The sequence below is a fragment of the Nerophis ophidion genome, linkage group LG16 (genome assembly GCF_033978795.1).
Source record: "Nerophis ophidion isolate RoL-2023_Sa linkage group LG16, RoL_Noph_v1.0, whole genome shotgun sequence".
Classification (NCBI taxonomy): domain Eukaryota; kingdom Metazoa; phylum Chordata; class Actinopteri; order Syngnathiformes; family Syngnathidae; genus Nerophis; species Nerophis ophidion.
Genome location: NC_084626.1, coordinates 14149004 through 14167577, shown reverse-complemented (window position 1 = coordinate 14167577; position 18574 = coordinate 14149004). Strand labels below are relative to the sequence as shown.

The window sequence follows — 18574 nt, the reverse complement described above, 5'->3', positions numbered from 1 at the left end:
ATCTCCGCCCAAAGCGTGACGCAAGCACTGTTTTAGGTCATCTCCCGAGTTGGAATCCCGAAAGAGATTCTGACTGACCAGGGCACGTCCTTTATGTCGCGCACCATAAAAGAACTGTATGGATTATTGCGGATGAAAGCGATCCGCACCAACGTGTATCATCCACAAACAGATGGACTGGTGGAGAGGTTGAATAAAACACTGAAAACAATGATCTGCAAGTTTATGCAAGAGGACAAACAGAATTGGGATAAATGGTTGGATCCCCTCATGTTTGCGATGCGGTAGGTACCCCAGGCCTCACTTGGTTTTGCACCATTTGAGTTATTGTACGGCCGGAGGCCTTGCGGACTGCTGGACATCATTAAACGAAGCTGGGAGGAGGGTCCAAGCTCCAGCAAAAATAAAATACAGTACGTCCTGGACATCGGAGCAAAATTCCACCAAGTGGGGCACTTGTCACAGGAGAATTTGCTCCGTGCCCAAGAGCATCAGTGGCGCACGTATAACCGGGGAACCCAACTGCGTAAATTCACACCGGGAGAAAAAGTGCTTGTATTACTACAAGCTCCAAATTACTTGCAAAGTGGCAAGGACCCTTTGAGGTCACACGGCAAGTGAGTGATGTGGATTATGAGGTTCGGCGCTTGGACCGACGGGGGGACACGCAGCTGCAGTGGGGCAAAAAAGTATTTAGTCAGCCACCGATTGTGCAAGTTCTCCCACTTAAAATGATGACAGAGGTCTGTAATTTTCATCACTTCAACTGTGAGAGACAGAATGTGAAAAAAAATAATCCAGGAATTCACATTATAGGAATTTTAAAGAATTTATTTGTAAATTATGGTGGAAAATAAGTATTGGGTCACTTTAAACAAGGAAGATCTCTGGCTCTCACAGACCTGTAACTTCTTCTTTAAGAAGCTCTTCTGTCCTCCACTCGTTACCTGTATTAATGGCACTTGTTTGAACTTGTTATCTGTATAAAAGACACCTGTCCACAGCCTCAAACAGTCAGACTCCAAACTCCACTATGGCCAAGACCAAAGAGCTGTCGAAGAACACCAGGAAAAGAATTGTAGACCTGCACCCAACTGGGAAAAGTGAATCTACAATAGGCAAGCAGCTTGGTGTGAAAAAATCAACTGTGGGAGCAATTATCCACTGATAATCTCCCTCGATCTGGGGCTCCACGCAAGATATCATCCCGTGGGGTCAAAATGATCATGAGAACGGTGAGCAAAAATCCCAGAACCACACGGGGGGACCTGGTGAATGCCCTGTAGAGAGATGGGACCAAAGTAACAAAGGTTACCATCAGTAACACACTATGCCGACAGGGAATTAAATCCAGCAGTGCCAGACGTGTCCCCCTGCTTAAGCTAGTGCATGTCCAGGCCCGTCTGAAGTTTGCCAGAGAGCACATGGTTGATACAGCAGAGGATTGAGAGAATGTCATGTGGTCAGATGAAACCAAAATAGAACTTTTTGGTATAAACTCAACTCGTCGTGTTTGGAGAAAGAAAAATACTGAGTTGCATCCCAAGAACATCACACCTACTGTGAAGCATGGGGGTGGAAACATCATACCTTGGGGCGGTTTTTCTGCTAAGGGCACAGGACGATTGATCCATGTTAAGGAAAGAATGAATGGGGCCATGTATCCTGAGATTTTGAGCCAAAAACTCCTTCCATCAGTGAGAGTTTTGAATGGTTGACCAAATACTTATTTTCCACCATAATTTACAAATTAATTCTTTAAAATTAATACAATGTGAATTCCTGTCTTTCACAGTTCAAGTGTACCTATGATGAAAATTACAGACCTTTGTCATCATTTTAAGTGGGAGAAGTTCCACAATTGGTGACTGACTAAACACTTTTTTGCCCCACTGTATATCATATTAACCTACTGAACTCTGGACCAACCCCTCCGCTTTCCTGTGACGACCAGTTCACATGGCCCAGCGAGCGGAGGTAGCTGAGTTACAGCGGCGCTATGCTGACGTGTTCTCATCGTGGCCCGGCCGCACAAATCTTATCCGACACCGCACTGAGACTAACCCGGGGATTACGGTGCGGTCTCGGCCATATAGGCTTCCCAAACCCAAGCGTAAAGTTGTGCGGGAGGAATTAAAAACCATGCTGGAGATAGGGGTGATAGAAGAATCTCACAGCGCAAGGTGTAGTCCCATTGTTTCAGTGGGGAAGAAGGATGGGACCGTGCGATTCTGTGTAGATTACCGTAGGGTGAATGAACAGTCACGTTTTGACGCATACCCAATGCCCCGGGTCGACGAGCTCCTGGATAGGCTGGGCACTGCTAATTTTTTCACGACACTGGATTCAACCAAGGGCTACTGGCAGATTCCCTTGTCACCAGAGTCCCGAGGAAAAACGGCCTTTTCCACCCCGGACGGGTTGTACCAATTTGTGACACTTCCGTTCGGCTTGTTCGGTGCGCCCGCCACGTTCCAGTGTCTCATGGACTGCGTACTGCGGCCCCACGCTGCATACGCGGCTGCTTACCTGGATGATGTCATCATCCAGAGTAGCAGCTGGGAACAACACATGCGGCAGGTCCGCCCGCATCGAGTCCCTGAGGCGGACGGGGCTCACTGCCAACCCGGCGAAGTGCGCGGTTGGCCGGAAGGAGGTACAGTATCTTGAGTACCACTTGGGGGGGAGGGGGGGGCAGGTGCGGCCGCAGGGGGACAAAACAGCGGCGATTACAGCCTGTCCACCTCCCAAGACAAAAAAAGAGGTAAGGCAGTTCTTGGGGCAGGCGGGATACTACCGCCGGTTTGTTCTTCGGTTAACGGACTTGACTGGCACATTAACTAACCTCAACCGAAAGGGTGCTCCAGAACTGGTCCAGTGGATGAAGCAGTGCCAGCAGGGATTTGAGAAGGTAAAGAAAGCACTCTGTGAGGAGCTGCACATGCCTAACTTTGAAATCCCTTTCTGTCTGCAGGCGGACGCGTCCAGTCGGGAACTGGGGGCGGTACTGTCCCAGCAGGTGGGGGGCGTCGACCACCCCGTATTGTATCTCAGCCGGAAGCTCTCGGACCGGGAGGCGATGTACAGCACGAAATAGAGGGAGTGCGTTGTCATCCGGTGGGCGGTCGGGGCCCTCCGCTACTACCTGTTGGGGGGCGCCTTTAGTCTCTACTCGGACCACAAACCGCTCCAGTGGCTCCACCGCATGAGGGACACCAGCGCAAGGATTACCCGGTGGTCCCTTACACTACAGCCCTACAACCTCCGGGTGGTCCACAGGCCGGGTTCTCAGATGGCCGTGGCCGACTTTCTCTCTCGGCCCTCTACAGAGGGGGGGAGTGAACGCGGCCGGACGACTGCCCGGCCTGAATCGGGTGGTGGAGGCATGTGGAGAGGGGCGTGGTCTACGCGTTCCCTGCGGGCGGGGCATGTGCAGGTGCCGGCCATGAAGCAGCAGACAGGTGAGCAGATACCTCAACTGGAACGAGTTATCTCATCACCTGTTCCCTATTTCAGCAGCGTTGGAGATCATAATGTGGCTGGCAAAACGAGAATGGGACTGCCAGACGAAGGAGCCAGAACAACCCTACAAACTTGTGCATGAGCTGAAAAGCTAAAAAGACTGTGACACAGTGTATGAGTGTGGAAACATTAAAATCAAGTGTAACCACTGCGCCGGAGTGTGGTGTTTCCGTGACGCAGGAGAGGATCCGGGTCGGAGACCTCCACAATATACATTGTATTATTATATCATATGTATGTATACAGTATATATATTTATTTATACATACATATATACATTTACACATATATGTATATATTTACTTTACACAGAATTTGTGATCACAATGCTTTAATTTTGCATATTAATTTCATACCAAATTAAAAAGGGAATTTTGCCAAACATGTACAGTACAACCTACGGTAAAGCTATATTTTTGAGGGTAATCGCCAATACGGTGTACACATAGAAACACATACTCAAATTCACAAATTCCAACTCTTTTTTCGCCACACAGCAGAGCATTGATTGCGACATAACAACAGCCATTTGTACAGAAATAACAATTCAGTTTACATTGATTAAATGCAGGCTATAACAGACTGAACAACAACACTTAACTTCAAATACTTAAACTTTAACAACCCCTCTACATCAGACCGTGACAAGACTGCAATATGAAGTACGGACGATAAAATACTGAACATTAAGAGTATGTGAAAGTTTGACTACTACCATGTTTCTTTCCCTGACAACCTCCCTAAAGTTTTATATTCAATCAGAAATGTCAAGCAGCTAAAATGCGCCAAACAGGGTGAAGTGAGGAGAGAGTGTTTTGCATCATTCACCATAGTAAATTTATATATGTGTAATTTTAGATTACATAAAATCATAGTGCCTAAACATGTTTTAAAATATCCATAATATTCAATGAGCAGGAAGTGGACTTTGTGCGACTGTGTGTTGACCTTATTTGTTGGTTATAGATAACTTGCACTGAGTGGGAAGAGTTGTTTGAATTGGGTCATATTAATTGATGCTGTGCTCAGGCTACTTCCAAGAGAAACTCATGGCCATTCACCATCAACTCTAGTTTCACCTGCATAAGGGCGGCAGTCACTATGAGTCAATTCCCTGGTGACTAAATATAGGCAAAAATGCACTACAGGCCAATTTTCCTGTTAAACTTGTGGCGTCCCGCGGGCCACACTGAAGACTCCGTAGTTTGGACACCCCTGGCCTAGACAAATGGCTAATTCAATGAGTTTGTCACAGTTAGCAAGTTTGTTCATGATGTGACGATTTAATCCCTTGCGAAAAATGCTGCATAAAGCGATGTCACCGAATCCACTCTGCAGCAAGGATCCAAAAGTCAATGGAGTATGTGGCTACAGAGATCTTGCATTGTTTATAGTCCAACAGGCGACTGACTGTCTGCTTCTCTGCCTTCATTATATTCTTAGTAAACAAAGGTAGTGATGTGTGCACAGCAGGAGAGTTCTTACTAACTGCCGTGGCCCAAGTGGCAGCTTTGTCAGAGAGCAGACTCATGATACGATCTAGTAGTCAGTGGAATAGAAACCAGGCTGCTGGTCAAAAAATAATGAGCACTGATGAATAAACTGTTCCCAGCCACCAGAATCACTTGTGAAAGAGTCTTCTGAGGAATGGGAGGAATAGCCACTGCTGAAAGTGGGAAGGTCCTCCTTGCGGATGAGTCACTGTGCTAATCTGATCGACATGCTGGCTGAGACTACGGAAGTTGATCGGTAGGGTTTAGAAGGCGACCGTCAAATCACGCAAAAGCTGCTCGTGATTGTCAAGAGTTTGTCCAAAGCAGTAAGTGCAAAATGGATGCGTTCTTTCTATGTTGCCCAGTAGATTGTGTCACAATCTGCTTAGCAAGAGTAGCACTCCAATGCAGAGCAAAATAAAAAAATATGAATAGTAAAAAAAAAGAGCACTCAAAAAGAAAATGACTAAGGATGCACACTTAAGGGGTGAGACACAGAAGTGGCACACAGAAGGAGTGGAGATGTAACAGTTAACACACCACCGAAATGAGCCACAGGGAACAAGAGCGTAGGGCCAAAACTGAGGAGACGTACACAACCGGAGAGGTGAACCATTAGGAATCTACTCGCGAGATGCGAGAGCTTGAGTAATCAAAAGGAAATTAGTATCAGATGTGCGCTCAGATACCTACACCCCAAGACCCACAAAACAGGCCCTGCAACACAAACAGATAGGCGGCAGCATGACATGCTTTTATTTTTAAGCTTATTTTACACTAAACAGGAAGTCCCTGTGCGCATGTTTTAATGCAAGGCTAGTAGCAAGGTTTCTGTTGTCCTTTTACGGAGTTTAGCAATAACAATGACGTTAAGAAGACTGCAACACATATGATGTCAACATAAATGAAGTTTTTTTTCATAGAAATGACTCAGCTATTAGATGTCATGTCAACACAAGTGGTCGATGTATGTCAGCGAGCACTTTATAGAAAGAAGAAGAATGCTTTGGACCAGGACTTCAGTTGTTCGACTTAAGTTGTTTCTACTGTTGTCGTACTGTTTAGTAAAGTTCTGTTACAACGAGGGGTGAATACCGCTCACATTTTAGCTGATTTGGTACCAAGTCCTGGTACCTGGGAATTATAACGGTACCATTTTTTGTGTGTGTTAATAAATGTTAATAGTTTTTTGACAATAAAATCTCATATTTTTGATGCAACTTAAAAAAATTTGCTCACTCCTGCGCTTACCAAAGGCATGCGGTAAAAGTAAGCATGCGCTAATTATTTTAAAACCTCTTCTCACTCCGGCACTTACCAAAGGCAGGCAGTAAAAATTTGAGTGTGATGTAAGCGTGGACCTTAAATCTTATTGAATAGCTCTTAATATTCTTCCCTTTATGCGATTTCAAATTACCGGTATTAAAATCAGCCTCCTCCATTTAGAAAATGATGACAGGGGAAGTGTCACGAGTTTGACCAGGCGGCAATACTAAGCATGCGCTAATTATTTTGCGAAGCGAGTTTGACCCGGCAGTAATTCAAGGCAGGTGCATACTATATGCCCTGCGGCAATTCAAGGAAATACGGTATGTCGTGTTTTTGGTTGTGGCATAAAAAGTGTAAATAATATAAGTATTGTACTCCTTCTGTTTGGTTGTCACATACATCTTAGCTGTAGTTTTCATTAACAAATTTGGAGGTGTTGAAATCGCCCCTCAAAATCACTATTGTTAATACTGCAAATACATCCTTTCCCCGTTGGGGGATAAATAAAGTCTATCCTATCTTATCCTATCCTAGTGTCATGTCATTAGCAAAGCCAATGTCTATCAACATCAATATAGTGCATTTTTTTTTTATGTGGGGCCTTACTTTACTCTATCTGCGATGAGGTGGCGACTTGTCCGGGGTATCTTCCAAACAAATGCAGCTGAGATAAGCTCCAGCACCCGCCGTGACCCCAAGAAGGGACAAGCGGTAGTAAATGGATGGATGGATGCTTTGTTGTCATTGGAAATTGAAGCATTACCTAGAGGTAGTTTGACTGATTCCGCTATAAGAGTTGCTGGAGTGGTTGCCAAGTGCCCAAGTACAAAGAAAATCTCATTCTCTGAGTCGGCAACAGGGTGCGACGTCACGTAACATGGCACCGTTGGACTTTACGTGTATCAATAGCTTGTAAAATACTGGATTCGGTACCCATACCGAGTTAGACTATCTGTGTAAATGACTGCTAAATATCAGTTTCTTATACAGATTTTTTTTTTGGTCTATTCTGTATTTTATCATAGCATACAGAGTCACTTGTGGGAGTGGCTGAAATATGCTAATTAGTTTGATTGGACGATGGGACAGTTAGTAGTAACACGTGGTTAGGAGTCAAGTTTTAGTGCATTAATGTTATATTTAATTAGCATACTTTTCTCATATAATGATATTGAATATATGTTTATCTATATAAAATATGAATAATATAATAACAAGTATTATGCAAGTATTTGGCCCTAAAAAGAAAATGGGAATCGGAGAATTCATGTACAGTATTAATTAGTTTCAATTTTATTATTTTCTAGGGTTAGATAACATTCAACCTTAACACTAATTAATGTGTGACAAATAGCGCTGACGTCACGCTTTTCTTCTTTGGACAGTTGGGACTGACATAGATGCGACTCTGCTGGTTGCATCCAAGTAGTGCACTCCATGTTGCTTCGGGACAATCAATCAATTAACAAACAATTATTCCACTGAAACAGGAGTTTACAAACTTTTTCCAGGATTGTTGCTGGTCATTTTGACACATTTTGTACATTAAAGATGCTAAATAACCATCCAATGTAGGTCAATACATGTTAAACAATTCGATGACGAGGCCGTCTCTTTTAGAGTTAAAGCTGAATGTTGCAGCACTCTGAAACGTTTACGTCTTTGTGTGAAGGTGCTGAACGCTTCACTGACAACATCGAGGACATGATCGGCTACAAACCTCTACCTCTGATCAAGTATAGCTGGCTCTATGCTACCCCTCTCATATGCAGTGTAAGTGTGTAACGTGGCACATCTACAATGTGTGTATGTGTATGTCGTGTTTCAAAGGTTTTCTTTGAACAGGGTACGCTGGTGTTCGTGCTGCTGAAATACACCCCACTCATGTTCAACAACTCCTACGTGTACCCGTGGTGGGCCTATTGGATCGGTTGGTTTCTGGCCTTGTCTTCACTCTGTTTGATTCCAATCACCATGATCTGCAAACTAGCCAATGGAAAGGGTACTATCTGGCAGGTATGTACTCTTTTTTTTAAATTATTATTATTACTGTATTTTCCGTACCATAGGGCGTACTGCATTTATAAGGAGCACTGCCGATGAGCGGGTCAAGTCAGGTCTATTTTCATACAAAAAGATGCACCTGATTATAGGGCGCATTAAAGGAGTCATATTATTTATTTTTTTCTCAATTGAAAACACTTTCTTTTGGTCTACATAACATGTAATGGTAGTTCTTTGGTTAAAAGGTTTACAGATCATATTCAAGCCGCTTTCTGACAGTCGCTTCAGGATGCACTGTTTTGTGGGTGGTTTTATTTACGTGGTTCACCTTATCCGTCATCTTTGCTGTAGCGGTGTAGCGTGCAAGGACGGTAGTGGAAGAAGTGCCAAAAGACGCAGCTAACTGTCTTAATGATATTCAGACTTTATTTTAAGCACTAACGGAGCAGCATCTCCTCATCTGAGACTCACTAGTGCAGGGGTCACCAACCTTTTTGAAACCAAGAGCTACTTATTGGGTACTGATTAATGGGAAGGGCTACCAGTTTGATACACAGGTACATCAATTGCCAGAAATAGCCAATTTGCTCAATTTACTTTTAATAAATAAATCTATATATTTTTTTTTTAAAAAGGGTATTTCTGTCTGTCATTCCGTTGTACATTTTTTTTCTTTTATGGAAAGTTTTTTGTAGAGAATAAACGATGAAAGAAACACTTAATTGAACGGTTTAAAAGAGGAGAAAACACGAAAAAAATGAAAATTAAATTTTGAAACATAGTTTATCTTCAATTAAGACTCTTTAAAATTCAAAATTAAACCGAAAAAAATTAAAAGAAAAACTAGCTAATTTAATTATTTCTGAAAAAAAAAAAAAATTATGGAACATCATTAGTAATCTTTTCTGATTAAGATTAATTTTAAAATTTTGATGACATGTTTTAAATAGGTTAAAATCCACAATCAATTATACCAAAAAGTTCTATTTTGGTTTCATCTGACCACATGACCAATCCTCTGCTGCATCAACCATGTATCCATTTTGGTATAAACTCAACTCGTCGTGTTTGGAGGAAAAAGAATACTGAGTTGCATCCCAAAAACACCAGACCTACTGTGAAGCATGGGGGTTGAAACATCATGCTTTGGGGCTGTTTTTCTGTTGAGGGGACAGGACAATTGATCCATGTTAGGGAAAGAATGAATGGGGCCATGTATCGTGAGATTTTGAGCCAAAACCTCCTTCCATCAGTGAGAGCTTTGAATGGTTGACCAAATACTTGTCTTCCACCATAATTTACAAATAAATTCTTTAAAATTCCTACAATGTCAATTCCTGGATTTTTTTTTCACATTATGTCTCTCACAGTTGAAGTGTACCTATGATGAAAATTACAGACCTCTGTCATCATTTTAAGTGGGAGAACTTGCACAATCGGTGGCCGACTAAATACATTATTTCCCCACTGTAGGAGAGGAGAGGAGAGGGTGAATAGAATCTGATAGGATAGGATAGGATAAGATAGGATAGGATAGGATAGACTTTATTAATGCTGCGATTGCAGTGCATATTTCACATATAGTAAAAAAAAAGTAGAACGTAATAAAAGACAGGAGGGAACAAAAATGACTAATAATAAGATAGGATAGGATAGGACAGAACAGGACAGGATAGACTTTATTAATGCTGCAATATGGAAATGATGTGATTGCAGTGCAGATTTCACTTACAGTAAAAAAGTACAACGTAATAAAAGACAATAAAAAACTAAAATGAGTAATAATAATACAAATAACTGCCACACTGGTGCCACATATGAACATAATGCAAACTAAAAGATTGCACTATGTACAAATAATAAAACTGTGAGAACAATATCAAAAAGTCTCTTTTTAATGAGTGGACATGTCCTTGTGTGTTTCTTCTTAGCGCATCAAGACCAGCTGCCAGTGTGCCGACGACCTGCCCATGATGGCCAAGGAGATGGCAAACCTTCGCATCGCACTGAATGTTCACGATGATGGGAAAAACAGTAATATTCGATAAAGTAACAATCATTATTTAATGTCATTTTCAAAAAATAGTAAATGTACATTTTATAGATGATATTTTATGCTAGTATCTGCTAGTAATTTCTATGCAGTTTTTTTATATTGTTGACCTACAAGTCAGAAAGTCATGGCAAAGTGACACTATGAGATATAACTTTTTATACTATGCATTAGGGGTGTACCCATACAACTTGTTTACTTTAGCTACGACGCCAATATTGCAGCATTGACTATTGGCCGATACCGATACCGAGCTGATACGATATCAACACAAATAATACATACAGTACGTTTTACTTATTTTGTAGTTTGGAATGCTAGAAAGTATTGTTTTGATGACGTGTGCTCTGCATGCTGGATAGAATACTTGAGCGGAGTCTAGAATGGACTGTATACCGTTTCGATGTTATAAGTTTCTTTTTTTACTCTTTTGGGTCTCATTTGCAAGTATGCATTCATTTTAGTTTCTACAACTGTAGGTGTGTTGGCGGTGCCAGGAAGTAGTCTTTGCCGTTAAGTTGAATGTGCCAGCCCTGTATTTTGTTGAGCCCGACAAAGTGTTTATACCCTAAGTATTTTACTTATTAATTTGTTGATTGTAACCTACATTTTAGATGTGGTTTGGATTGACAAGTTTTGAGGTGTGGAAAATCGCTATGTAAAATTAATATTGCCAATTATTATCATGTATATGGCATATACAATGTAAATTAGCATCGAGGTACCCCATTTGTTTTAATTAATTTATTTCATGTTGGAATTTTGCAGAGAAGTTATTTTGAATCTCATATAAGTTATATAGGCATACTGTAATTCTGTATGTTCAAGTCATCGGTATTTTAAAGTAAAAATTCTAACTTTAAGCTAGCCAGAAAAGATGGTTGCGGGAGCATAATAAACTGCTTGTATCTGACATTTTAAATGCAGGTCAATTGGATCTGATACCTGTTTTTTGCTGATATAGGAACGATATCAGTATCGGATCAGGACACCCCAACAATGCGTAGTAATATAACTGTATCACTTATTTCACCATCTACTTTTTTCCTAACGCATACTGTGTATTACATCTTTTTTTATTACTTTACCACATTATTTAATCTAAATTTCCCCGCCATCTCAGATTATGCTGTTACCTCACACATTGGCTACTCAACTGCAGAGAGCACCTGGCATCTATTAGAGGTAGTTCTTTCTTTGTACAAGTGCCTTATGATAATATATAATCATAGTTGTCATAGTTTTTTCCACAAATAGTGATACTTCTTAAAATGTACTTAGAAGTAAATTCTGCACCATTGTTATTATTATTATTATTATTATTAAAATACATTCAATATAATATATTTCGTATTGATCTGAATATAAGATGACACTGAATATAAGATGACACTGAATATGAGATGACCTGCCTTTTTTGAGGCTAAAAAACATTTAAAAATTTTGTTTTGTAGCAATAGTGTTGACCCTGCGATGAGCTGGCGACTTGTCCAGGGTGTACCCCCGCCTTCCGAGAGGGACAAGCGTTAGAAAATGGATGGACGGATGGATGGATGGATTTTCATATCAGAGAAATAACAAGTGGTAGATTACAATAAAAAGGCAATCATATTTTTTAGCTGCTGAACTTTTTAAAGTCTTTTAAAGCATTTTTAAAATTATCACGGTGGCAGAGGGGTTAGTGCGTCTGCCGCACAATACGAAGGTCCTGCAGTCCTGGGTTCAAATCCAGGCTCGGGATCTTTCTGTGTGGAGTTTGCATGTTCTCCCCGTGAATGCGTGGGTTCCCTCCGGGTACTCCGGCTTCCTCCCACTTCCAAAGACATGCACCTGGGGATAGGTTGATTGGCAACACTAAATTGGCCCTAGTGTGTGAATGTGAGTGTGAATGTTGTCTGTCTATCTGTGTTGGCCCCGCAATGAGGTGGCGACTTGTCCAGGGTGTACCCCGCCTTCCGCCCGATTGTAGCTGAGATAGGCGCCAGCGCCCCCCGCGACCCCAAAAGGGAATAAGCGGTAGAAAATGGATGGATGGATCATTATTTCTTCCCCTCTGTTGTTTGCTAACTTGCTAACAGCCTTCACAACACTTGCTTTGCTGTTTGAGTGAGTGACGAAAGAATAGCTCTGACTTGATTGGGGAGAAGTAATATAGCACCCCCTGTTAGTAAGCATGTGTAGACCTCAAGTCCTTGCATATAGGACAGATCTGGGCAAATTAAGGCCCGGGGGCCATATGCAGCTCCGTTAAGATTTTCAATCTGGCCCGCCGGACATTCCCAAATATATATTTTTAGATCTTTAAGATTGAAACTGTAGTTGCCATTATGATGTGCAGTGATGTTTTCAAATTACCGTAAATCTTGAACTATACAAAGTATTCCAATGGTTGGAATTTGCGGTTTTGCATGATATACCAGTTACTAAAGTAATCCAATTAGTTACTAAGGTCATCTAGTTAGTTACTATGGTAATCTACGTCACAGCATCTTAGACGAGGCACCAAGCAGTGTGAGTGGGGAGCGTTTCCACAGAGTGTTTCCAGAGCTGCCAACCTGAATTGCGGGACAGGTACCGAAGCGGAAGGAGATTTTTACAACAAAGTTCTAAAGCTTAGTGAAGTATAAAATCGTAGGTGGTGGTTTTTTTACCTATCGCGTTCATTTTTCACTGTGTTTGTTGCATTTTTGTTGCGTTTCGCTTGATTGAAAAAAATATGTCGATTGAGAGAGGGTGTGACGTTCATATGTTGTCAATATTCAGTGTTTTATCGTTCATAGTTAATACTGTGAATCCCACATTCTTTATTTTCATGTACATTCTGGGTGTCTCATTCAGTAAAAAAAAAATTAAATTCCATTTAGTTTTTAACCTGTGATGAGGTGGCGACTTGTCCCGAGTGTACACCGCCTTCCGCCCGAATGCAGCTGAGATAGGCTCCAGCACCCCCCACAGCTCGGCCGAGATGGACAAGCAATAATAAACGAATGGATGGCTTCTATTTTTAAGGCGGTCTGTCATAACGTTTTCAGCATTCAATCAGACATTATTGTGAGGTTTTGTATCAGTGTTCCTGAAGATAGATGTACCGGCCCCTAGACACATTTTTTCTCTAATAATTCAAAAATGATTGTCCAGGCCTGATATAGGACAATATTTTTTGGACCTTTTCCCTAGAAAAGGTACTGTCTTATGTTCGGATCAAAAATGTGTTATTAAGAGTATTTAGTGTTTATTCAGTGATAAATGATTGATAATTACATACATTTTAGGGATGGAATTCACAATTAAATTTCATCTCCTGGGGTGATGATTTGATTGAGAATCAATTCACGATTCAACACAATTCTCGATAGTCATTATATGTATTGTGAAACAGTGTTGTGTTATATATCCGACTGAAATTAAACAGTCATTGTCACACCCGACAGACTGCTATGATGTTAATGATGTGTATATATATATATATATATATATATATATATACATACATATATATATATAATTATTTTTATATGTATATATATATATATATATACATATACTTAAGACATCTGATTGTAAAGCTAATCAATAGCGTTGTTTTCAATTTCTGAGGAGGGGGTGCTTGAGGTGCGGCGTTTAGTTATTTAAGTGGACGCACTCTGCAATTATTGGTGCTCGGCGTCTACTAAGCCACTGTTGGAGGAAATCGGCAGACATAAATGTGCAGTGTGGTGGCATAAGCTTGTTTTTTTAGTGTGTATTTTTTGGAGAAAAAAAAAGATCCAACATTTTTTGCCCTGCCGGAGCAGCCCTTTCGTATTTGCGGCATGGCAACACTTGGCTTCCTTCCCCTGCACCGTCTGCTTAGTTAAGTCGGCCTCTTGCTGGGCATCACCGTGCCGGTTTGGACATTTACGCTTCATTTCCATTTTGGCACCTTTCCTCTCACGCTGCTCGGACTTTTTAGGCCGCCAGCCGAGCAGCACGCATGACCTCATCATCACCAAACACATCAACTCAACTTTTGGCAAAGATTTTGTATTTAAGCGAGCATTAATACGATTTCAGCTGAGAGGGAAAAGTTCTCGTTTTTTTTTACTTGTCAGGGAAATGCAGGAAAGTTTGTTGTGATTTTGTTTCTACCCTGGTAGCATAGCATGCCGCTAAATAACTTCCCAGCCAGGTTACAAATATTTGATCCCCAACCAACTTGAAGCATTCCAATGTGCCCATGAAATTAAGTCAGGTTGGCACGATTCCACTTTCTGTCCAATACCACTTTTGTAACATTGTACAAACCCTGTTTCCATATGACTTGGGAAATTGTGTTAGATGTAAATGTAAACGGAATACAATGATTTGAAAATCCTTTTCAACCCATATTCAATTGAATGCACTACAAAGATAAGATATTTGATGTTCAAACTCATAAACTTTATTTTTTTTTTTTGCAAATAATAATTAACTTAGAATTTCATGGCTGCAACACGTGCCAAAGTAGTTGGGAAAGGGCATGTTCACCACTGTGTTACATCACCTTTTCTTTTAACAACACTCAATAAACGTTTGGGAATTTAGGAAACTAATTGTTGAAGATTTGAAAGTGGAATTCTTTCCCATTCTTGTTTTATATAGAGCTAAAACTCTCAGGTAAACAAATAAACACAGCAGAGATCAGAAAGTTCACTGAGGTCCTCAGATCAGTCCCGCTGGGGTCAGCTTTGGTTCTAAAATTTGACGATCTAGAGCGGGGTGTCTCCGCGGGGCTATTTGCAGCCTGCAGCTCAATTTTATTGGCCCGCCACATATTATAAATAGAAAATAATCATGTCCCAGATTAGAATGTTAAAAATAAATTTCCACCAAAAATGGGACCTGAAAACCACAATGGCTGACGACCTGTGGATGTTACGGCTCTTTCATGTTTTCCATATGTCCTCTCATGATGAACATGTGTACCACTTTCTTGCAAGAGATGCTATGTTTTCGATTGTGTTAAAGCCCTCAAAAAAGTTTTACAGACCCAAAACCATAGAAGTTGGCACGTTGTATAAGTAGCAAATAAAAACAGAATAAAATGATTTGCTAATCCTTTTCAACCTATATTCAATTGAATAGACTGCAAAGACAAGATGCTAAATGTTTGAACTGAGAAACATGTTTTTTTTTTGTGCAAATAACCATTACCTTAGAATCTAATGGCAGCAATACATTGCAAAAAAGTTGTCACATGGGGCATTTTTACCACTGTGTTACATGGCCTTTCCTTTTAACAACACACAGTAAACATTTGGGAACTGACGAGAACAATTTTTGAAGCACTTCAGGTGGTATTCTTTCTCATTCTTGCTTGATGTACAGCTTAAGTTGTTCAACAGTCCAGGGTCTCCGTTGTAGTATTTTACATTTCATAATGCGCCACACATTTTCAATAGGAGACAGGTCTGGACAACAGGCAGGCCAGTCTAGTACCTGCACTCTTTTACAATGGGAGACAGGTCTGGACTACTCCCAGGCCAGTCTAGTACCCACACTCTTTTACTACGAAGCCACGCTGTTGTAACACGTGACTTGGCATTGTCTTGCTGAAATAAGCAGGGGCGTCCATGATAACGTTGCTTGGACGGCAACATATGTTGCTCCAAAACTTGTATGTACCTTTCAGCATTAATGGTGTCTTCACAGATGTGTAAGTTACCCATGTCTTGGACACCAATACACCCCCATACCGTCACTGATCCTGGCTTTTGAACTTTGCACCTATAACAATCCGGATGGTCCTTTTCCTCTTTGTTCCCGGGGACACGATGTCCACAGTTTCCAAAAACAACTTGAAATGTGGACTCGTCAGAACAGTTTTGCACTTTGCTTCAGTCCATCTTAGCCCAGCGAAGTGTTTCTGGGTGTTGTTGAATAAATAGCTTTGTCTTTGCATAGTAAAGTTTTAACTTGCACTTACAGGTGTAGTGATAAATTGTAGTTTCTGACAGTAGTTTCCTAAAGTGTTCCTGAACCCATGTGGAGATATCCTTTACACACTGACATCACTTTTTGATGCAGTACCGCCTGAGGGCTCGAAGGTCACGAGCTTAACCGCTTACGTGCAGTGATTTCTCCAGATTCTATAAACCTTTTGATGACATTACAGACCATAGATGGTGAAATCCCTAAATTCCTTGCAATAGCTCCATCCTTGTTTGTGGATGACTGAGCATTGAAAATGCTTAGATACCCAATCATGGCACCCACCTGTTACCCATTTGCCTGTTCACCTGTGGGATGTTCCAAATAAGTGTTGGATGACCATTCCTCAACTCTCTCAGTTTTTTGCCACATATGCCAGCTTTATTGAAACAGGTTGCAGGCATCACATTTTAAAATGAGCTAATATTCGCACAAAACAACAACGTTTTCCAGTTTGAACATTAAATATATTGTATTTGCAGTGTATTCAATTGCATATAGGTTGAAAAGGATTAGCAAATCATTATATTCTGTTTTTATTTACACAACGTGCCAACACCCTGTGATGAAGTGGCAACTTGTCCAGGGTGTACACCGCCTTCCGCCCGATTGTAGCTGAGAAAGGCACCAGCGCCCCCCGTGACCTCAAAGGGACTAAGCGGTAGAAAATGGATGGATGGATGGATGGACAACGTGCCAACTTAACTGGCTTTGGGTTTTGTAGTTGGAGCTATAATAATAATGATAATTACATAGGCTCATGCCACTAACCATCCACCCCCCATCCCCACCCAGCCCTAGAGAGGGACAAGCGGGTGAAAAATGGATGGATGGATAGAAAAGAAAAATTTAAATGAAAAAAATTAATAACTTTACCCACATGCTCCCAGTGCCACCCATACTGGTTTAAAAATGTAACTTAGATATTGGGTTTCACAATGTACAGTGCTTTGAGTCACTAGAGAAAAGCGCTATATAAATTCATAATAATTCATTTCACTTCACAATTCTTGGGCAAAGTGCTTTACTTTACTTTACTGTATTAAAGTAAAAGAAGTTGAATAAAATCATAAGTACATTAGATACATTACTTTAAAAATAATAATAATAATGTTATTATGAAACAAAAAAACATTTGTTTCCATGCCGTACTAATAAATGTTAAAGGCAGCCACACTGGAGAACAGTCCAAAATTCCTAGGCAGAAGATAGTTGATGATCTCAATGGAGCAGGAAAGAAAAGCTGTCATGGATTAAGGGGGTATATGTAAGAAATCAGCAGGGGATCAAATACCTCTTTGCCCCCACTTTAATGTGGATGCTGTTGCTCGGGAAAATAATCCAGGCCTGAGCTGAGAAAGTAAGAACAAGTTGCCACACACTTCATGTTTGGTTGTACAATCATGCAGGCCATGAATCAATGTGTGCCCAAATAATGACTCAGAGAGTATTATTTTATTTAATCAAAACAGTCTTTTATATCACGTGAAAGCTCGGATGGCGTGAGGAGCTTGGTTATGGAGTGATGTAGCGCACATTTTCAAAATGAAAAATTTTAAGCGTGAACCTATTCCAAAATAATTATAACAATAAGGCTGCCGGACCTTAACAGCCAATTGCTCTTTGTCTAACATTTATAGCAGCCACATATGCAAGTAATCTCCTTCCCACTACCTCTCGTTCTAAAAATGGAGTCGTGAAGCGAACGAAATATCATCACACTTTAACATCTCATCCAAAATAGAGGCACAGTTGGACTAAAGTGATGTTATGAATATTGCATGTTATGTTTTACGTCTATTTCAAGCCAAAACAAGTCTATCTTACCTGAGTCTACCTAAAGCTTGCTGCTGGCTATCTTTTTTATTTTACTACTATATCTTATAATTTTTTGGGTAAAATGTCTCTTTGCATTTTTGTTTTGACGGATTTATTGTTCTTTTTATACGTCTGTATGTCACTATAAAATGTGTATAATAAAATCCATTATGTGCCAGTATGGGTCATTTATTCAACACTATACATTATTATGATATTTCACAATGTGTTACCTGAAAACAAGGCGCATTAATGTCAGCATGTCTTAATCTGTGCCTGTAGCACTCCTTACAATTAAAAATGATATCTATTTCAAATGTTGGTCTTTTTCTTAGAAAAAATTGAGAGTGTGACACATAAGCGTATTTGGCCTTTGTGTGTGCATGTATGCGCTCCCTACATTGCCTGAGCATTAAACATAAGAAGCTCTGTGCAGTCAAATCTCTGTGCATTTCCCAAAACAATA

At 40.7% G+C, this 18574-nt stretch overlaps 1 protein-coding gene across 1 annotated transcript in view; it reads left to right on the top strand.

Annotated features, from left to right (window-relative positions):
* Positions 1–18286, top strand: part of slc6a11a (solute carrier family 6 member 11a) — a 92437-nt gene extending 74151 nt beyond the window's left edge. Inside the window, exons 12-14 of the mRNA XM_061874361.1 lie at positions 7957–8057; positions 8130–8300; positions 10220–18286. Coding sequence (XP_061730345.1) covers positions 7957–8057; positions 8130–8300; positions 10220–10336 — 389 coding nt within the window. The 3' untranslated portion in view covers positions 10337–18286. The remainder of the gene's footprint in view (positions 1–7956; positions 8058–8129; positions 8301–10219) is intronic.
* The last annotated feature ends 288 nt before the right edge of the window (positions 18287–18574 follow it).